The 21,818-nt window shown below is 37.7% G+C and overlaps 3 protein-coding genes and 1 long non-coding RNA gene across 4 annotated transcripts; 3 read left to right on the top strand and 1 right to left on the bottom strand.

Moving 5' to 3' along the window:
• Positions 1–2,337: 2,337 nt before the first annotated feature.
• Positions 2,338–4,704, bottom strand: BBX16 (B-box type zinc finger protein with CCT domain-containing protein). Its single transcript, XM_089629411.1, has 2 exons — positions 3,561–4,704; positions 2,338–2,903 (listed from the first exon to the last, which is right to left on the bottom strand). Exons 1-2 carry the CDS (start codon positions 4,500–4,502, stop codon positions 2,619–2,621), a joined length of 1,227 nt encoding a protein of 408 aa, XP_089485537.1. The 5' UTR covers positions 4,503–4,704; the 3' UTR covers positions 2,338–2,618.
• Positions 4,705–10,386: 5,682 nt separating this feature from the next.
• On the top strand, positions 10,387–11,309 carry LOC149383995 (AT-rich interactive domain protein). Its single transcript, XM_089628176.1, has 2 exons — positions 10,387–10,848; positions 10,951–11,309. The coding sequence occupies exons 1-2, from the start codon at positions 10,465–10,467 to the stop codon at positions 11,122–11,124; spliced, it is 558 nt and encodes a 185-aa protein (XP_089484302.1). The 5' UTR covers positions 10,387–10,464; the 3' UTR covers positions 11,125–11,309.
• An 858-nt stretch (positions 11,310–12,167) lies between these two features.
• LOC149383994 (uncharacterized) lies at positions 12,168–13,139 on the top strand. The gene is made up of 3 exons (XR_016301867.1): positions 12,168–12,392; positions 12,488–12,572; positions 13,056–13,139. It is a non-coding gene; the product is annotated as an uncharacterized LOC149383994 (long non-coding RNA).
• A 5,490-nt stretch (positions 13,140–18,629) lies between these two features.
• ALMT9 (aluminum-activated malate transporter 9) lies at positions 18,630–21,305 on the top strand. Its single transcript, XM_089629132.1, has 5 exons — positions 18,630–19,170; positions 19,254–19,661; positions 19,959–20,095; positions 20,244–20,390; positions 20,487–21,305. The coding sequence occupies exons 1-5, from the start codon at positions 18,780–18,782 to the stop codon at positions 21,120–21,122; spliced, it is 1,719 nt and encodes a 572-aa protein (XP_089485258.1). The 5' UTR covers positions 18,630–18,779; the 3' UTR covers positions 21,123–21,305.
• The last annotated feature ends 513 nt before the right edge of the window (positions 21,306–21,818 follow it).

Here is a 21,818-nt window from a genome sequence, read left to right as displayed (position 1 = left end):
TGAATTTGTTATATCTAATTATCTATGGACGATATATATACATTTCGATTTGAAACATACATACGTTATCATCGTCCAACAACATCCAACATTCATTCAAACAATATTATATCGAGTTTTCTAGATCTCTGAATCCAAAATTCAAAATTACCGCGAAGTGAGCCGACACAAGAACATCCTTTCGCATAAAAACATTGTTGACATTAACATTAAAATTCATGGGAAATTTTTTCAAATCAAGATCATCGAAAATAGCAATTTGTAAATCATTTTGATTACATTATGTATTTACACTACCTGACAATGGATTATGATTTTTCAGTCATTAACATTCAAAAAACTTAACTGCAATACAGTAAATATACGTAAATGCAATAGTAATTTTATGTAAACCTATGCGAAAACAGGCTAAAATTTTTAAAAAGAAAAAAGAATACACCACTTGATTCATTCATAGAAAATCCAGACATCTTGTGGATCAGTGATATTTTCAGACGTTTGAATAATATATGAGCGCTTGGAAAAATAACATATATTAAGGAAGATAAAACTAAAAAAAAAATAAACAATCGGAACAGTAAATAAAGAATAAAAATCAAATATATGAGGAAACAAAATAACAATGCACAACCACGTCAATTCAATTGTTACATATAAGGAAATAATTAAACACCAAAATCTTGTTCACACTTAAATTTGGGAAATTCAAATTTAAATTTCCGGGTAGTCTAAATAATTCAAATTTCAAATAATTTCATAATTCAAAACTCTAAAAGGACAAATTTCGGAAATGAAAAAAAAAATCTAATTGAGCCACGTCATTCGAGTGACTATTTACTTAATATTTACAAAACCTTGACTATTTAGCAAATCTCAACGTTTGAGTTGGCTATTTTGCTAATTTTTTGTAAAAACAATAGGGAGTTACATACAAAAGTATTTAATTAGTGATAAATTTGGGTAAGAATATATCAATAAAATGTTTAGGGAAAAATAACAAATCACTACCTCCCTATCCAACCGGTTGTCGACGTTGCGAGTGTGGTGGATATAGATTTGGATGCGTTCTAGCCATTTAATAAAAGGGTGATGCGGTTATCTAGCAATTTTAAAGTTTGGATTTTGCAAAATAACCAAATTTTTCAACTTTGAGGCAAAATATCCAAAAATTGACAAAACCCCCCAAAATACCCACACTCCCTTATCTTCTCTTCGCTCAGTAATCCATCTGCAGATTCGCTGCCGTACAACCATGGAAGAGACTTCGTCTATCTCCAAGCTGTTGAACTTGCTCGCACCTCCCACTACACAAAGAAGCTTCTGGTCAACTCTTTTTCCCCAACTCCACAACCACTCCCGGCGAACTTTCGCAGCGGTGACTCTCATGCGAGTGGCACCGGAAGCAAATTCGACGCCAACGTGGTGATGGTCCTCTCGGTCCTTCTATGTGCCCTAATTTGCTCGCTCGGCCTCAACTCCATCGTCCGATGTGCTCTCCGATGCTCCTCCATCGTTGCCGCCCCAAACAAGCAGGTTGTTTGTGTTCGATCGCCGTCGGAGATCGTCGTCGAGTTTTTTTGCATCTTCTTATTCTGATTTATCGCACAGTGGATTAAATTTTTTAAAAGCATGATTAAATTTTTTGACATCTTATTATTTTTCCTTTTCTTCTTCTGATTTATCGCACAATGGATTAAATTTTTTGAAAGCAGGATTAAATTTTTTGACATATTCTTCTTCTTTTTCTACTTTTGGTTTATCGAAGAGAGGATATTTATATTTTTTGAAACCAGGATTAAATTTTTTGAAAATAATTAAGGGTATATTAGTATTTTTACATTATAAGTGACTATTTTGCATCAATTTGTGAAACATTGACTATTTTGCTAAACACTAAGTTTGAAATGCTATTTCATACAAAAAAATCCTTAATAAAACAGGGTACAAATCCCTTACTTGCTCGCGGTATCATATAAACTCTCAATATATATTGAGTTTCTCCACCTATGTCGTACTTTAGCTATTCAATTTGTCTTCTTAATTTTATGGTGTTTTTAATATTCTTTAAGAATCAATTGATCATCTTAGTTCCAATTTTGAAAATAAAATAACCAATTTTACACCTCTCACCACCACTAATAATACTATGGTTAATAATTCCGCCATTTTGACGAGTGAGTTCCACTTGAATATATTTTCTGAAAATGAGCAATCACTTGGTTTAAATCCATAACCAATTTTTTCAACAAAGAGCTCACATTTTTTTTTTATGATTAGTAATCTCACTATAGCTATTATATAAATTGAAACTTGATTACATGTCTAATAATCAAACTCTGAAAGATAATAACAAACTGTATTTTGAGGCCAAAGTAGATATCTAGTACATACTTACAGCATCAAATTTTTACAGGTATAAAACAAAAGGAATATTATACATGATGTCCAAAACTACTGGACACAACAATTAATTACACTTGATCCATTTCTATTTCACAAAAAACTTAGGAGGTAAAATGGATCGTCCTTAGCTACAATACCGTTTTGTCTTAAAAGCAGGATTAGTCCCAAAATTTTCCAAGATATATAGTAAAATTAATATATATTACGAAGATATGTTATTTATTCATGAAATGGTAAGGATAAGCAGTGTCAGTATTGGTAGAAATCACTGTATTAGGGTTGATATTGTTATTTGGTGCCATGAAGGAGGTTCTCTTGACGAACCGGCCTTTCATCCTCGGCCTCTTCTCTGCGTTCAACTTCCTAACTTCGTACCTTATCTTCTTCGAGAACAATCTCGTCCTTCGCTTCTCTCTGTACCTCAAAACTCTCGCTTGTCGTCCCTCGTTCGAATGTCTCGACGATCCAGTCTGCCCTAATTTCCATTCTCCACAAGTATCCTTCATAATTTTGAAAAGCAAAAGTCAATTAATTACTTTAATAATAAATAATCTAGTAGATATTAAGATGTATACTTATTAGGTACGTACTCAAGCTAGTCTCAACTGATCATTCCTAGCTTTTTATGAATTTATTTTAATGACTATTATCGCCGATTTATGAAGTAGTTCATAACACAATCAACTATCTACTCTTTTATTACTAGTCTCTCAAGCAATTTTGATATCTCTTCCCATCTATTTATTTTCCTTTTTCTTCTTTAAGCATTCATACGTTGATACAAAGCATTGTATACTCATACATAATGAAGAGATACGTTATTTAATCAATTAGTTAATTTGCTGTTTTCAAACTGGAACATAAAGCTAGCTAGATCGGGGTGCTATATATATTTTGATACAGAGCAAAGCATATAGAAATCCACAAAAGAGATAGAATATCTTAAAATAGTTTAGAAGCACATGATTCAAATGTTTGCTTACATGCACGTTATAAATTATAGCTTGCAAGGGATAAATTTATGTTCTTCTGTCTTAGTCTGATAAATTCATTTGAGAATATGAATATAATTTCTTTTAAAAGCTGAAAATAAGAAACAAGTATAATAGTCTTTTTGAAAGCATAACAGAATTTATGGTATTTTCAAGCAGTCTTACCAGGCAGTCTGGCCAGCCGTTTTCGGGATTGAAATTAGGGCGTATTCCGGTCATCCACGGCAAGCCTTGCTCGTCCCACGCAGCGATCACTGCCTCGTAATTCAACGTCAACCTGTTTTCCGTCTCGTTGTTATCATTCCCAGCACAAGGGTTATTATTAGGGTTCTGTGGAAACCCTAATAATTCAGAGTGATGATGGTCGTCCTCTTCAACCTTCACTACCAATCTCGGTTCGACATCGTCGATCCCAACGCTGAAATCTTCTTTTTCCTCTTCTTCCTCTCGTTTGCAGCAGCCGAGAATATCATCCAATTGGAAGGGCTTATCGTTATCTTCCACTCCAAGCAAGCTCTCCACGTCCGCCGCGAACTCCTCGAGGTCCAGCTCGGAGTCGAGAAACCCTAGAATCTGATGCTGGTCGAACCCCGGCTCGTCGCTGCTCGTGAAAGGCTCGAACACGGGGACTTGAAAGAGCACGACATCGTCGTCGTCGTCGTTCATCAGCGACGACTGTTTTCGATCGTCGTCGTAGTCGTCGTCGCCGCTCATCTCGGGGACCAGAGGGAGAGGAGGCTCGTCCGCAAAGAACTCCAAGAACGAATTAGCGACGACGTTGTCGTTTTTGTCGACGTCGATTTTGGTGTCGTCGTCGTCGTCGACGTCGCCTTTTTGCAATTTAGGAAGATGGTGAGACCTGTTGTGCTTGCGCGGGGTCCGCGCTTTTCGGGTGAAGCCTCGGTGCCAGGCTGGCGGCGATGCTTTGCTGGCGGCGATGTGGAGGCGGTGGTGGCGGGCCGCCAGCTCGTTGGCCGCGTGGACGGAGGCGTCGCACGGCTGGCAGAGGAAAGCGTCGTCGGCCGCGCAGAACCACCGGGCCCGCCTCCTCACACAGCTGTCACACGCCCGGCCAACCGCCACGTCAGAGCACTCATCTCCGGCCATGTCACACGCCTAAAATCAAACCTGATATAAATATATGTATATGTATGTATATACGCTACTGACCAAAAACACTCATTCACTCACAGTTAGGAAGGCTTTCTATATACCTGTGGGGAATTAGTTCATATATAATATTAGTCTCACTCTGGTGAGGAAAAGTGATTCAATTATTTGTGTGGGGACTCTGGAGAGTGGGAGAGAATAGTCCTTTTGGTGTTCTTGTTGGTCTTATAATGCCCCAATTGGATGTTACACATTTGGAGGTTTGTTGACGAGAGAGAGAGAGATGTAGAGTTTTGTGTTGGTTTTTGTAAAGGGACCCATGGAACGGTCTTATCTGGGCGATGATTGGAGGAGAATTTGAAGTTGATCTTTTTCGCTGAATTTTGATTGGGTGTTGGGCTAATGAAGGGGATATCCGTTTGGGATTATGGGAAAATGGTTATAGAGTTTTTGCATGAAAAAGACACTTTTGTTGCGTTGTTTCTATTATTCAACTATTCCTGTTACACCTTTTAAAACCTTTGTCTTGTGGTCCTCCCAATAGCTATCTCACTCGTAGTCCTGTTGTATTATTGTGATAAGAACGCAAAATAAATAGACAAAACTATGCACATACCGGCCGTTTCATTTCGTTAGTTTTTTTTTAAATTTTTTTTAACGCATTTGTGGTCCTTCCTATTTCTGCTTGTATTTACTCAAAACTAAATATATAAATAAAATCTTTTGGTGGTCCACCTGAAACTCTAGAAGTTTACCTCCTAATTGACCTCACAATAACTTTGCACCACCATCATTATATATATATATATATATATATATATATATATATATATATATATATATATATATATATCCTTAAATTTTTATTCAAAGTTAAATTCTTATTTGCTAAAAATATACTATCTATACTTACCTTAAAAGAGTGGTGAGGCAAGGATTTTGGTTACTCTTATTAACATGCCACGTGTTGTTTTATTAAGATTTTTCTATTTACCACTTGATTGATCTATAATCTGAAATAGGGATGGCAACGGGTACGGATTAAGCCGGGTACACCTATTCCGTTACCACCCGCTATTATTTTTTACCCGTTACCCGGACCGTTTACCCGGATTTTGAGACGAGCCGGGTAACGGGGATACCCGCCGGGTAAACGGGTTAAAAATATTGGACCCGTTACCCGTTTACCCGGTTTAAAAAAATGCTAGCGGGTCGGGTAGACCCGTTTACCCGTTTATAAAATAAAAATCCATCAACAATATAAAGTTTAAAAATAATTAAATTTATGTGAAAAATATCAAAATGCTATTACAATATAAAGAACTTTAAAATTCAAAATAAATAAATAAAAAATACAAAAAAAGTCTTCATAGCAAATTGATCATCTTTATTGCAACACTATCATCTTCATTGCAACATATTAAAATTTGTTATCTTTTTAAATATTTAAAAGTTAACGGGTCGGGTCCCGGGTAATCGGGTACGAGATGACTATTCCGTTACCCGTACCCGGACCCGTTAAAACCTTAACGGGTATTACCCGTTTACTAAAAAAGAACGGGTATTACCCGACCCGAATAAATCGGGTAACGTGCCGAAACACGGGTAACGATTCAAATTGCCATCCCTAATCTGAAATGCCCATGCCATTCTCTCTCTCAGTTATATTTCATCATCATCATCATATAGCATATGTATATCATACGCATATGTATATCATATAGCATATGTATATATATACATACGCATATGTATATCATACTTCGAAAAAGAATAGGAAATATTGTATATACCAATTTCCTATGGAGGTATGTATTGTGCTATTTTAACTACTACCCACAAATTATATAGCATATTGTATGTATTTCATAAAATGTTGATCATCCTTTGGAATGGTAATTGCTATAAAAGACTTAAATATTTAATTAATTGAATATATACCATTAATAATTACATATTTCTTATTTTTCTTTTATAATTCATTTTTTTGTATCTTTCTATCATATATAAATTTTGTATTAATTCATGCATTGTCGAATAGAAAAAAAGTTCATACAGTTTTTTTATTCTTTTTTTTACATACATCATACAATAATTATGCTTAAGAAATATATCATCGCATTTTGTTACTAATTACTATACGTTTTTTTTTTATTCATCACACTTGTAAAAGTATCTTCTTTTACACTATTTGTCAACATTTTAAATTTTTTTTTTTATACTAAGTACTTTATTTAGAACTATATCTTATTTAACACATGGATATCATTCTCTTAAGATTTTGTGTCTGAATAATGAATTTGATGTGATATTATCATTTTTTTTGTGTGTGTACCAAACATATTAAGTAAAGCATAACAAATATCGTAATAATTAGAATTAATTACTAGAATGCCCCCTGAACTATGACCCGAGTCCACAATTGCGCCCTCATAAAAAAAAGTGATCGTCTGTTTACTTTTAATTCTTATTTTGTGTCGAAAACAGTCATTCCGTCTAATTTTTTCTCATTCTGTTATGTTTTGTAGTGATTTTATTTCTTCGCATGAATCTGGTGGTTTGAATCTGGGCTCTGCACTCTTCTAACTGCCTCTTCTCTTCTCTTCTTTTTTTACATTTTTGCTTTTTTCTAATTTGTCTTTGAATCTCTATTCTGCTTTATATATATATATATATATATATATATATATATATAAAAGAAAAAAAAATTATAGAAATCAGAAATCCATCATTGCAACAACAAAAAAATTACAAAAATAAAATCAAACCCTCGAGTTCAAGATTTGAACCATCAGGGAGAGAAGGAAAAATTCAGATAAAACCCCATTTGCATTTACTTCAAAAGGGAAACGAGGATCAAAGAAAGAAAAACTGGCTCGACATTCAAAAGGACATTTTTCTTCATAATACCAAATTTTATTTTTTACAAAATCCATTTACTAGATCACCAGACAAAGTAAAAGGCATATTAATTTTTCCTTTTTTTCCCTTTATCCACAGAACCGATCAACACCCAAATGTTTAAAACCCTAAACACCAACAAACACAAACTCAGCAGTTTGAAAGGACGGAAAAAAAAACTCTAGTCCATAACAAAGAGACACCAAATAAGAAGCTGAGAGAGAAAGAGATTACAGTGATGCGACGGCGATCAAACCCTCGGCCTTCATGGCAATCCATGTGAGGCCGCGAAGCAGAATATAAATTTTGCGTAGGAATTTCAGGTGCCTTGATTGGTGAGGGCCCAGAAGACATATCTGATCTCATGTCCCTTATTGTCCCTTTATCAGCCAACGAATCAGCTAGGTTATTCCTAATCTGACTGCTTTCAACACTCGCACAACTCGACTATTCGCTTGGGCGAGATTCCGGCGCTGGAGACCGGAGTTCGGGAGCTGGCGGCGCTTTCTTCTCAGAATTTGCCGGTCGCCGGTGAGGCTGGTGACTGAGAAGACCGAAGGTTTTGAGGAAAGGGAAAACAGTCTGGGTGAAAAATAAATGTGGGTGGTAAAATTGGGTTTATATTTTTATATACGTCTGAACAAAATAAGGGAAAAAGGGTTGTAATCTTTTTATATTTGTCTGAAAAAAAAGTTCTTTGTATTCAGTTTATAAGTTTTTTTTTTCATAATAAACATTTTAGACATTACACCAATAAATAAGCTCACGTGGTAAAAAAATCGAGCAAAAACATAACAGAATGAGAAAAAATTAGACGGAATGACTGTTTTCGACACAAAATAAGAATTAAAAGTAAACAGACGATCACTTTTTTTTATGAGGGGACAATTGTGGACTCGGGTCATAGTTCAGGGGGCATTCCAGCAATTTATTCTAATAATTATGTATTGACTAAAGGAGAGACAACACACAAACAAAAACCAAAAACAAAAAAACAAAACAAAAAACCACCCCTTCTCCAAAAAAAATGTAGTAAATGGAAGATTAGCTCATTTAGATTTAAAAAAAAATTACCATTTAATTAATTGAATGAATATTTAATAACTTATGCAAAATAGCATTACAACAATTCAATTTTACAGCTGTTTTACTCTTTATCTTTGTATCATATATAATACTATCTGTCATTATCATGTTCTAATTATAAATATTTTAGACAAATAAAAATACTAATAATGTGTACACCCTATACTTCTTTTTTCTTTATGTTTATATTATGCAAAATAAAATATATGGCGTGCCAGCGGCACCAAGTCTAGTAATAAGAAAATTAGGCATGCTATTTGAATTTTTGAAACTAAAAATTAGGCATGCTCTTCATTATATATATTTTTTTTTATCTAAATAATCAACAGTTCATAACTAACTCGTCACCGTGATACAACCGAATATGCCAGCTCAGCTAGTCTAGACAATACAAACGATACACCAAACACATATTACAAATGACTTATTACACTTACACACGACACATAGAAACATACAAACGACACATTAGCATCCCTCAAGCTAAGCTCGGCAAATCCCTGAAGCAGCAGATGATAGCTTGCCACAGAGATCGCCGAATCGAGAAATGGAAAGATCGTCAAGCTAATTAACAAACATTCACCTAGGAACACACATTACCCAGTTATAGACCGTCATGGTCATTCATCTACTAATCTAAACCCAATCATCATCTATTTAGCAGACCAAGAGTCAAGAGATTCAATGTGCCTCTTAAGCACCTCACAACTCTCGTTACAGTATATATGGTCAACAATTGTTCCTCAAATACACATCATGAAGAACTCTCTATAGGTCGTGTTGCACATGGTGCTATTTTATAATGAACCTATCTAGACATAAATTGTTCCCAGCCAGTTTTAATTAAAGGTTCTACACACACTCACTACAACAAATACTATCTTTAGTCACGGACCGGATTTAGCCACGACAATTTAGCCATGACATAACGGCATATCACCAATGATTAAGTACCGCTCATAGACTCATTTTAAAAAATATTTAGCCGTGATAAGTTGCGGCTATGCCATGTTACGAAACTTAGCCACGACTTGTCGGTGTAAATTCTAGGTCAATAGCGATGAGGCTTTAGTCGCGGCTAAATCCAATTTAGCCTTGACAAATTTGGGGGCTAAAGCCCTTTATTTGTGGTATTGACTAACCTAGCTGATTTAGAAGGCTAAGGGTTTTACAAATGCTATTAGCAATTGAATGATAAAAATGTCAAATTGTTTTTATATATAATTAGCAATTGATACAAGTCGGGTGAGCTTATGAGTCATCAGATAAGAGGCTCGAGCGAGAAGTGAGAAAGAGATCGAGCTAGAAGAACTCGTATGAAGAAAGAAACAAAAGGCTAGGACAAAACTCAAGACAAGAGAAATTCAGTCGAAAAATGACTGATGCCTGTAATGGCAAACTTGCAATTTTAGGGAAATGGGAAAGCATGTTACACCCTAGTTAATTAGAAATCTATAAATAGAAGGTTGGCCATTAAGAAATGGTATCATTATTTTATTATTGAGAATTACTCTACATAAAATTGAAGAGAGAAAAGAATAGAGACATCATAGGTAACACTTTAATGAGAATGAGTATTTGACTACTCAAACTCATATCATAATTATCTATTTTTGCGCACAAATAGAAACTATCGAAATTTTTGTAAGAAATGGTATAAATAAAGACGAGAGGAAACAAAAAGGAAAGATATTTTTGATATGTTATTAAGAGGGGAAGAGTGTGGAATTTATGGCCTATTGTCAATGTTATTACGTCAAGCTTCTCAAATATAAGGTATCATTTTGTTATTATTAAAAAAGACAAGCGCAAATGATGTTATTTAAATAAAATATATGGGGAGCGTTCTGTGATTTGATAAAGAAAAGAGGAGTAAATAAAAATAAAGCGCCTTATCACATCGAATCGAACAAAGATGAGATAACCGAGTCTCTCGTCCACTCACTCACTCCTCTTCTCCAATCATTTCACCATGGCACTAACCATACCCACCACCGGCGGAGGAACGATCCTCTCCGGCGACTCGTACGGCCGCGCCCTGATCCGCCGCCACGTCACCCTCAAGCGACCCTCCCTCCACGTGGCGTCCGCGAAGAAGTTCTCCCCGAGAGGCGGGAAGAGCCGGCGCGGCGGCTCCGCCACGACCACGACCGAGGAGAGGGAAGGGTCGGCGGGGATGGAGGTAGACATCGCCGGAGGAGGAGATCGTACGGCGGCTCAGATAAGCGGCGGCGAGTTCCCCGGTTACTTCTTGCCGGAGCTTCCCGGAGACAAGCCCTGCTTCTGGGAGGGAGAGAAATGGGACGTCCTCGGGTTCGTCGTTGAGTACTTATGGGCCCTGGGTTTCCTCTTCGCGGTATAAACCCAAACACTCTCTCTGTTTTCACACACACATATATATATGTATATGTATAGGTTTGAGTTCCAATATTGGTGGATTTGGTGTGGTGTTATACAGCTGGTTGCTTGCGGGGTTGCGGTGGCGACGTACAACGACGGAGCGACGGACTTCAAGGAGACTCCGGCGTACAAAGAGTCGATCCAAACGCAGGAGTTTCTCGACGATCCGGAAGCTTCCACTCCAGACGTGTTCGAATCAAACCCCACCGAGGTCGCTCCTTCTTTAGATTGATATACTTTGTTGATGATGAATATTGTATAATTAATGTTGATGATGAATATTGTATAATTAATCCTCAAATAGTATTGTGAACTTTGATTCATGATGTATACTTCTGCACTTTTTGTTCTAGTTCCATTACATTACACACCAAACTTATGGATTCGTAGATTAAGAGCAGAGTGTTTGTTTGTGCTTGTGCCTGTGTTGATGTTCGCATTATTTTATTATTTTTTTTTTCCTTTTTTTGTTTTGTTTCTGATGATTCGGTGTTCATCGCATTTGCAACTCATTCTCTGCCTCAAAACCCGGGTAAATTAGTTTTAGGCGGGCGCGACAAAAATCACGGTTCAAGCCTTGTCGTTGTTCATAAATAGCCGCAACAAGTCGCGGTTGTACGGTTTTTTTTTTATTATTTATTTTTTAATCGCGGCTATTTAGCTGTGACAGCCTTAGTGTCTTACTACAATATCGAATAATCAAACCATTTGGAGATGGGAGGTAAATATCCCGGAAAGGAAGAAAGCTCTCCTACCATTAAATTACTCTAAAAAAAATAAAAATCCATCCATGTCATGTCACTTGTTCCTGCCAATTTCGAAAACGAGGCGGTTGGGATCCATGTACAGTCGTAAACATTAACGGCAATCAAATATTTAGCTCTCCGAACAACAATACGATTCAAATTCCGAAAAAAAAAAGTATTCATGTAATTTGTCCCTGTTTTCCAACTCACCAAAATCCGGGTCTCCCAACACTAGTATCATTAATTCGGGTTATTAAGAGAAGTAATGCAGAGATGTTGGTAAGACGGTATGAGAGGTCACAATCTTGGGCCAAACCTCTGTTAAACATCTCCCATTTCTCTCCTTGATAACTAACCCCTTTTGGTCCTCTTCTTCCCGAACTTAATTGACATGAATGCGAAGTAAAAGCTCACCAATTTTCGGGTGGGAAAAACTATCAATGCCAACTTGGGGAGGGCATTAAAATGCTTGTTATTAACTAGATCTCCGATCTGTATCTTGAACCACTAACAACAAGAAAACTGTAGTTGGGGATTAATGTGTACGTGTGTGTATATAATGAGAAGCCCATGACTGATTAAGATGAATTTGTCCCTGATATAAATAAGCACGTTTATGCATGGGAGTTTGTTAAGCAACATAATGTCTCCTGTTTCTTGGGTGAAGAAAAAGCTCGGTCGCCGTAAAACGCGCTCTCTCTTTCCTCGATCCAGTTTCCGTCAACCTTCCGCTGATTGCTTATCTGTCCCACTGGTTCTCTCATCTCACTCACTCACTCATCAAACCTGACTTTCTTTATATCCACATATCCACTCAATAACCTTTTTTTTGTGCTTATTTTTTGAAAGGTGGAACGAGAAATTCATATAGCAGCTGAAGATCTGAGATCTGCAAATTCTCACAAGACTGCAGACATGTTCTCTGATATAGATGGTACGCATACACTTAATATCTTTGCATTATATACAGTGACGAATCTAGAAAAACTTATCAGGGGGGCAAATTTGAAAAAAAAAATCAGGGGGGGGCCAATTTGAAAAAAAAAATCTCAAGTGGGGCTAATTTGTAAATTTTTAGGGCAATTTTTTAAAAATTGGCTAAAAATGTAAAAAAAAAAAATTGAGGGGGGTCATGTGACCCCCCTGGGCCCTATGTAGGTCCGTCGCTGATTATATACGCAAGGACAAAGCTAGAAATCTATCTGAGGAGGGCTGATTTTTTTTTTTTTTGGATGAGTTGCAATAAGGAAGCAATAATTTTCTTTTGATCCATAGTATTTTATAGTTTGAAATGAGTTGAGGTTTAAATCATATATCACTCCTAATTTAATGACTAAAACCCGCTTTCACTGCGATATGTAGCTTCGTCCTTGTATATGAATCCGCGGATAACACATCTTTAAGAATATATTTCTAGATTTGGAGTCCATCGTGTTGCATATAAATGAGAACAAAGTGACGCTGATTCGGCGCAAATCGGCGATGAGTAAAGTTTCGGGAAGAAGACAAGTGAATGGGAGTACCGCTTTTTACCGAAATCTTTACCGGAGAGCGTCGAGGATCGCGCGCTTCTCTTCGCTCACTTGCATGGGCATCAATGGCATGCTTTTGCCCAAAAAGAGTAAATATGATATCCACTAGCCAACCACTCTGCTATATCTCTCTTATATATGGTATTATTAACTCCTATTTATGCATGGCTTTCATGATGAAAAGAAAATGAAGAAGAAGAAAAAAAAAAGATTTGTAATGTAATATAATCAAATGCTTGGTTTGGGGTTTGCTATATCATGTGGCGTGGTATCATGTTATGTATTTGTTCAACTATCTTGATAAGACTGTATATTGATGATTGGTGAAAAACTGTGTGTTTTGTTTGTGTAAGAAACTATATATGTGCTTATTATTATTATTTCTCTGGTGCCGTATGATCGTGAGTCTTGATTCAGAGATCTCAAGTTTCAAGTGTTTTTGCGCGCTTCAAGCTAAAAAAAAAAAATTAATAATATTTGGATCTGAGTATTAGTAAAATTTAAAAAATCAACCAAAAGCAAAGACAACTATATTAGCGGGTCTAAATTATGTCAATAAATCCAGAATTTGTAAATACTTATATCAACAAATCCATGATTTAATGGTATATATGTCAAAAATCTAAATTTGTTGAATATATCTATGAGGTCCACCAATATACTTAATTATGCTTTTAGTTGATTTTTTAAAATAAAAACTTCAATTTTATTAATATTTAGATCCAATTCGCATAGGATTATTTATTGAGCAGAGCTAAGTTTTTTGCCTCCATATCAACCAACAACGTTCGTTTTCAAAGTTTATGGCGATATTTGTCGTATACTACTTAATTTTTTTTTTTTTTTATTATTGTTTGACAGATTTATTTTTAATTAAAAAAATGTAAGTGAAGAATTAATGTCTACGAATAAGAGAGAAGAAAAATCAAATGTAACTCTTTATTCTGCTAACCTCTTTCTATTATTAAATTAAGGGGTACTTTATTATATATTTTGTATCCTTACTCTTGTTCATCTTTATTTTGTGTGTCCCCCTTGAATTCAATTACTAGCTTCAGCACTGCCTCCATCAAGAATTGCCCTCAGTCAAGTCGAGAATCTCGTTACTCATTATTCTATCAACGCCTCAATCTCCCGTTCAAGCAAGGCTATCTAGATCTGAAACTTTCGGTGAGAAAAAGGTGAGAAGGTGGATATGCTTGATGGCGTACTGATCACTCGTTCTGAGAAGGTCAAGGTTGAGTTGATTTTGGACGAAAACATTGAGATCTAATCTGTTTTTAATGAAATCTGTTGAAATCGAGCTCGGCAGTTCGCCCTCTTCACTACGCCTAAGCTAGGATTCACCTCGTCACTTCATCTTTCCCCCTGACAAGTGTGCCTCGGAAGTCCTCACTTCTTGGAACTCATCTCACATGGGAAAAGTGTTGCATTTATTGTCATCCTATTTTCTATGTCTTGTTCTCTGTGTAATATTTATTATTCTCTATTTCCTAGGCAGAATTATTACACGTATTTATTACTCTCTCATGTATCCACAATATGTATAAATAAGTGATACAATTTCACATCAATATATGAAATAACATTCAAAGACCTCGGAACTCTCTCTCTCATTTCCGACATTTTCTCTTTATTTCTACAAGGTATCTGAGCCTAGAAATTCAATCATCATGAACTCCTTCAAAAACTCATTCGCCATCAACACCACTTCGACCACCTTGCATACATCGCTCACTCAGTCTCAATCTGAATCCTTCTCCCAACATATCACGAGCCACAAACTCAATGGCCACAACTTCCTACATTGGTCTCAATCTGTGCTCATGTTCATATCAGGACGAGGTAAAGATGACTACCTTACAAGCGTGGCCACATCTCCGAAGATCGAAGATCCAGTATTTAAGAGTTGGAAGGCAGAAAACAACATGGTGATGTCCTGGCTCATAAACTCTATGCATCCCGAAATCGGGGAAACCTTCCTCATTTACTCAACGACAGCGAAAATCTGGAAAGCAGCTAGAGAAATCTTCTCCAACTCCAAAGATGTGTCCGAGCTGTTTGAGACTGAGAACACTCTCCACGACCTACGTCAAGGAGAAATGTCTGTTACCCAGTTCTTCAGCTCGCTCACGCATCTATGGCAGAAGATCGACCTCTACGAACATCACCAGTGGACTTGCTCCGTCGACTCGAAACTATACCGCAGGATAATGGAGACTAAACGTGTGTTTAAACTATTATCCGGACTCAACCAAGACCTCGACGAGGTCAAAGGTCGGATACTCAGTACAAAACCACTACCATCTCTCCGTGAAGGCTTCTCCGCGGTCAGACACGAGGAAAGCATGAGGAAACTCATGCTTGGAGTTATCCAATCGAGCTCGATCCCAAGATCATCCTCAAATTCGTCTGCCCTTACCATGCATGGAGACGAAGCACTTGCAGCTCGCATCTCAACAGAGAGACCTCGCAAACCTCGCCCCTACTGCGATCATTGCAGACGACCTGGACACCTCCGAGAAACCTGCTGGAAGCTGCATGGGAAACCACCGAGCTCGAAGTCAACCCGGGACACTAAGGATCCGAACTCAGCCGGAAACTTAGTATCCACCTCGTCCGCTACCTCGACCTCGACCTCGGACTCCTCTCCCTTCAGCAACGACCAGCTCGCTATTCTCTAGAAGCTTATCCAACAAGTCCAACTCATTTGAGAACGCTCGGGAATTGGTCCTCTATGTAACTCTCCTAGAGCCCTCCATGTAAGCTCAGAGAATCCCACAGCATGAATTGTCGACTCCGGTGCCTCTGATCACATGACTGGTAATCGAAATCGATGTTATTCAATAATCGATCAAAAAACAAATAAGATCTTTTTTTTTTCTTCTTTTTGTGAGTAAATCTCTATCGAAATCAGTAAATACTAATTTAAATAGAAAAACCCTTTACATAAGCATATTAGTTATAACTTCGGCAGCCGAAATCGTTCGTCGGGGAAGATGAACGGATTTCCTCGTCGGGAAAAAAAGTAGAGCTTTCTTTTTTGGGGTAATCCTGATTTACTTGGATTTTTATTTATATTATCAGCATAATCGATTGGGCGGGAAGAAATTTGGGCATTTTAGTAAACTTAGATGTGTAATTAAAATCTGTTGGCTATTTACCTAATATTTACAAAACATTGGCTATTTAGCAATTCTCAACGTTTGAGTTGGCTATTTTGCTAATTATTTGTTAATAAATCATAAATTTAATATTTTATTTCAAAATGAAAACACATTTTAATATATGTTACTTCATATTAGATATATTGCTAAATATAAGTAATCTTTTTCCTATATGTTATTTTAAATAGCTTATTTGTATCCTTTTAGGAATATATGTATATTCAACCTGGCTTGTTGGAAACGGCTTAGCGGCTTCCGTCCTTCCTTCCGCGCGTGAGACGGCATAGCGGCTTAGCGGCTTCCGCTTAGACGGAAATTCGGCTTCCGCGGAGCCGTTTACACGGAAAGTCGGCTTCCGCGGAATCCGTGAGAGACGTTGATGGTCAGTGACCGTTGGGGCGTTTTAATCTCGGCCATTGATTTTCTTACCGTTTTTTCATCAATGGTCACAAAAAAATGGCCGTTTTTTTACTGTTTATACACGGATTTTTTAATTTTTTTACACTTTCATCATTTTCTCTATAAATATAACTCATTTCAATCCAATTTCTCACAACATCATCCAACAAATTCTCTCTACAATTCTCTCTACAATCTCATCAAGCTCTAAGGACTTGAATATTTGTAATCCTTTCGTTTTATTTTTCTTTTTATGATATTTATTGTAACCACGGTTTTCCTCCGCCACAAGTGAGGGTTCATTAATAAAATTTTCGTGGTTCCGTCCACGTTTCTTACTTAAAACAAAAACGTCTCGATTTACATTTTAACCATTTTTATTAAAAACGTAACATTTTAGTCCTCTTGATTTTACATTTTAATTGAAATCAAAACGGCTTATTGGCTTAACGGAATAATGCCTTCCAATAAGAAACGGAAACGGCTTAATGGCTTAACGGAAGGAAAATTTCCGTTAAGCCATTAAGCCGTCCTTATCGGCTTATTGGAAGGCCGAAATTTCCAATAAGCCAGGTTGAATGTATATAAATATAAGTTTTAACAAAAATAATTAATGACCAGATAGGTACAGAATGACATTTATATTATCTGCTTTTAGGAATAAATCTTACATCCATCCTGAAATGTTTCCTATATTGAGCGTTCCACATCCCATAGGACCGTTGCCGGTTGTAACAAAATCGTACCGTTGCTGGTTCTAACAAAACCGTGTAATTCACTGCTCATTCATAGACATAATTCTATATAACAATATCAAAATTGTTTAAGACAATAACAAAACTCATCCTCATTCTTATAGTACTATAAATTTGTTTTACCCTTGTCTTAGACCGATGTGGGACATTGCCTCAGTGTTACGAACTTACGATGTTAGTGGTGTGTAGCAAAACTCATCTGAGTATTATGTTGATATTTTTGTTTTATGCTATTTAAAGCTTTTTTAAAACATTATTTAAGACTATTTATGTTATAGTCATTGTTACATTTTTATGTTATAGAATGCTTTATGTTTATTTTAAAACTATTTATGTTGTAGTCGGTTACGTTTTTTTTTATTCATAGACCACAAATTGTATTATTATTATTAATGTTTGTTTGGTTATAGTTATTTATATTTTCTTTTTGTAATTATTACAAATTCTTATATTGTGACGTAATTAATTAATAATATGATAATTACTGATCAAACATAAAACTATATTATATGTCCAATTAATTTTAGAAAATGATTATAATATGTAAGTATAATATTTAATTTATCTTAATATTATTATTAATTTATATTAAAAATTTATTCGTTCAATGAATATTCATCGATAAATTCGATATTTTCGATTTATCACGTCGATAATGATAACATCATCGATAGATTTTATTATTTTCTTCACTTGATACCCTGATAAATTATTGATATCTCCCGATATACCTATAAAATTTGATATTCGATACGACATCGGTAACGGTTTTTTAATCGTTGATTTGCATTGAACCCAAAGTCTAAAATCCTCTACAAAGTCTATTTTGATAATAAATAAATAAAATATAAGTTCAATTATCTACCCTCTTTATTTCGTAATGAATGCTCCATATCATCTCGAACTTACAAGATACAACATCCAAGTTATATTTAAAGTTTAAACGTGTAAAACATGGTGCAGTAGAACATAGTAGAAGCTGCCAACATTTTACCTACCATTCGGATAAGTGTATTTTTTTTTTTTACATTGTTTTTTTAAAATTTATTATATATGGAAATTATGTATGTATGTATAAACTATAAAGTATGATGTATCTATTTTTGTGCGCAGACTTAAATGGTTTGCATTGAATTGAGGTAGAAAAAAAGGGAGATTGGTGGTGCAAGATTCTCCTTTCGCATCCGTACACGTATCTCAACCTTTCCTTTTCACTTTTTTCACTCTCTCTAAATCCAAATTCCAAACTGCATTTTTTTTCTCATTCCCGGGAAAACAACAAACAGCCATGGACGCCAAGCTCGGGTCGTTCCGGTACAGCTTCGCAGAGAAGCGCGAGAGGCTCCATTCGATGGGCCGAGGCCTGTCGGGCCTCGTCCCGGCGGCGGAGTACGACGAGGAGTCTCAGCAGTCCGTCCCTCTCCTCTCCTTCCTCTCCCCACCGCCTCCGCCGCGGCGATCCGCGCTCCGGCGGTGGGCGGAGAAGGCGGAGAGCGTGGCGCGCACGGCGTGGCAGATGGGAAAGTCCGATCCCAGAAAGATCGTCTTCTCCGCCAAGATGGGCTTGGCTCTCACGCTCATCTCCCTCCTCATCTACTTCCGCGAGCCTTTCAACGACCTCAGCCGCTACTCCGTCTGGGCCATCCTCACCGTCGTCGTCGTCTTCGAGTTCAGCATCGGTAAAAAAACCAACACACCTTCCTCTATTTCCCTGTAAACTATTCTGGTGTAATCGAAATGAATGTGATGGGATGTGAATCAGGAGCGACTCTGAGCAAGGGACTGAACCGGGGCTTGGGGACGCTGTCGGCGGGAGGGCTAGCGCTGGGGATGGCGGAGCTGGCGGGAATGGCGGGAAAGTGGGAGGAGACGTTCATCATCGGCAGCATATTCGTGGTCGGGTTCTGCGCCACTTACGCGAAGCTGTATCCGACGATGAAGCCGTACGAGTACGGGTTCCGGGTCTTCCTGCTGACATACTGCTTCATCATGGTGTCGGGGCACAACACGGGCGAGTTCGTCCACACGGCCGTCACGCGCTTCGTCCTCATCGCTCTCGGCGCCGCCGTCGGCCTCGGCGTCAACATCGGCATCTACCCCATCTGGGCCGGCGAGGACCTCCACAACCTCGTCGCCAACAACTTCACCGCCGTCGCCGCTTCCCTCGAAGGTAAAAATGTTTTTCACATTTTTTAAACCGAAATTAGAGAACCCGTTGAAGAACAAATTCGAGGCTCAAAGTGCAAAATCAAAGCAAGCACGAGAGAGACTGTAGCCGCTACATAAAAAAGAAAAGGCATAAGCATAAGATTGCAGGCTTGTGAAAACAGGAGATATTAGCCGACGATAAAACACTCGAGTAGAACCTGGTTGAGTGGCTAGATCCCATATTTTCTTGAACAGAATTCGGGGTATGTGAGAGGCTCAAGTGGGCCTTATTAGTTTCGAATGGTTATTTTGGCGACAGGTTGCGTCAATAGCTTCTTGAACTGTGTTGAGTACGAGAGGGTTCCTTCCAAGATCCTGACTTACCAAGTGTCGGATGATCCGGTGTATAAAGGCTACCGATCTGCCGTGGAATCAACAAGCCAAGAAGAGACCCTGGTAACCGAAAATATACAACTTTGGTTATTTCGCTAGTCGATTAGTTTCGAACGGAGATTTTTGTATGATTCTTCATAACCCACGAATTTTCTAGATTCCTCGTTCCTGTAAGTGACGAAATGGCGTTTGTCTGTGTTGTGTTTGGAAGCTGGGATTTGCTATCTGGGAGCCCCCGCACGGGCGGTACAGAATGTTCAAGTACCCGTGGAGAAATTACGTGAAAGTAAGCGGAGCGTTGAGGCATTGCTCGTTCATGATCATGGCACTCCACGGCTGCATACTCGCCGAGATACAGGTACACATAAAAAATCAATCTCTCATTCTCGCAACAACAAAATAAGATGAAGAAAAAAAAAACAAAAATGAAAAGGGAGTTTTGATTTGTATATAGGCCCCGCCGGAGCGCAGACAAGTGTTCCGGGACGAGATTCGCAGGGTCGGGGCGGCCGGTTCCAAAGTGCTGACCGAGCTGGGAAGCAAAGTGAAGAAGATGGAGAAGCTAGGGCACGTGGACGTGCTCTACGAGGTTCAGGAAGCGGCGGAGGAGTTGCAACAGAAGATCGACCGAAAGTCGTACCTTTTCGTCAACTCCGAGAGCTGGGAGATCGGAAGCAGACCCGACGGGACTCCTCAGGAATCCTTTAGAACCGAGGAAGAAGAGTACCGCGAATACAAGTCTCTCAGCGACCCCTCGTTGGACCTCTCGTCATCGCTTCCCACAAACACTAACGCTAACGCTGACACTACTAACCCGTTCGAGGCCTCGCACAAGAAAAACACGTTGTGGCACGCCGGCTCGGGGCTCGCTCCCAACGCGGAAGCGGAGCAATCGAAGACTTACGAGAACGCCACCGCGCTCTCGTTGGCCACTTTCACCTCTCTCTTGATCGAGTTCGTTGCTCGGCTTCAAAATCTCGTCGACTCGTTCGAAGAGCTGAGCGAGAAAGCGAGGTTCAAGGATCCGGTGCTCGACTCCGCCGCACAAACGCCACACTCTACCAGATTTCGAAACTGGCTCAAGTCTTAGAATGCTATTTTTGTATACATATATATTACATATATAAATAGGTGTTAGACAGACATGACTGTCTGAGCGTATAGCTCAGCAAGAGATAGGTTTAAGGAGCTCTAATTCAGACTTATCGTGGATTATTAACTTTGTCATTAATTTCAATGTTAATATGATTAAACAGATAAATATTTGGTGTGATACTATGTAATCCATAAAGTACAGCTGCTCTTAGCTTCTTCTCTCTTTTGGGATTATTCCATTCCTTATATTGAACATATTCTAATTGGTTTTTGGATTGCTATAATAGAAAGGGAAATTTGCTCTTTTTTCACACCATGGTATTCCAAATTGATTTTTTATGCACTGATTATAAAATTATCCACATGTTTTCATCCTCGAGTTATGTACGGTACACATCATTTAAATCCTCATTTCAAATGGCTACTCTACTGCAAAAGTCAATTCTGTTAGTAAGCCTTACTTAATCTGTTAACTGGTAGCTTGGAAAGTTTAACTTTTTTTTTACGTGTAGCCATATTGCAAAATAATCATAAGGTACTGTGAATGTCCACATTCACATCTCACTCTAGCGAACCAGTTTGTTAAATTCACGTAAAATACATATGTAAAAGAAAAAAAAAAAAAAAAAACCCTATAAATAAGGTATATATTTGGAGAAATGTAAATACTGAGGGTATAAATTTGTGAAAT

This window comes from Urtica dioica, chromosome 10 (assembly GCF_054948205.1).
Source record: "Urtica dioica subsp. dioica isolate 48M chromosome 10, U.dioica_male_clone48M_v1_H2, whole genome shotgun sequence".
NCBI lineage: Eukaryota > Viridiplantae > Streptophyta > Magnoliopsida > Rosales > Urticaceae > Urtica > Urtica dioica.
This window is presented reverse-complemented; position numbering and strand designations above follow the sequence as displayed.

What these genes read in the sequence shown, in the direction of transcription:
- BBX16 (XM_089629411.1), bottom strand. Translation starts at nt 4,502, where the DNA reads ATGGCCGGAGATGAGTGCTCTGACGTGGCGGTTGGCCGGGCGTGTGAC. An exon ending in ACGGCTGGCCAGACTGCCTG is followed by an intron (nt 2,904 to 3,560) that starts GTAAGACTGCTT and finishes AAAATTATGAAG; the next exon opens with GATACTTGTGGAGAATGGAA.
- LOC149383995 (XM_089628176.1), top strand. Translation starts at nt 10,465, where the DNA reads ATGGCACTAACCATACCCACCACCGGCGGAGGAACGATCCTCTCCGGC. An exon ending in CCCTGGGTTTCCTCTTCGCG is followed by an intron (nt 10,849 to 10,950) that starts GTATAAACCCAA and finishes GGTGTTATACAG; the next exon opens with CTGGTTGCTTGCGGGGTTGC.
- ALMT9 (XM_089629132.1), top strand. Translation starts at nt 18,780, where the DNA reads ATGGACGCCAAGCTCGGGTCGTTCCGGTACAGCTTCGCAGAGAAGCGC. An exon ending in CGTCTTCGAGTTCAGCATCG is followed by an intron (nt 19,171 to 19,253) that starts GTAAAAAAACCA and finishes GATGTGAATCAG; the next exon opens with GAGCGACTCTGAGCAAGGGA. An exon ending in CAAGCCAAGAAGAGACCCTG is followed by an intron (nt 20,096 to 20,243) that starts GTAACCGAAAAT and finishes TGTGTTTGGAAG; the next exon opens with CTGGGATTTGCTATCTGGGA.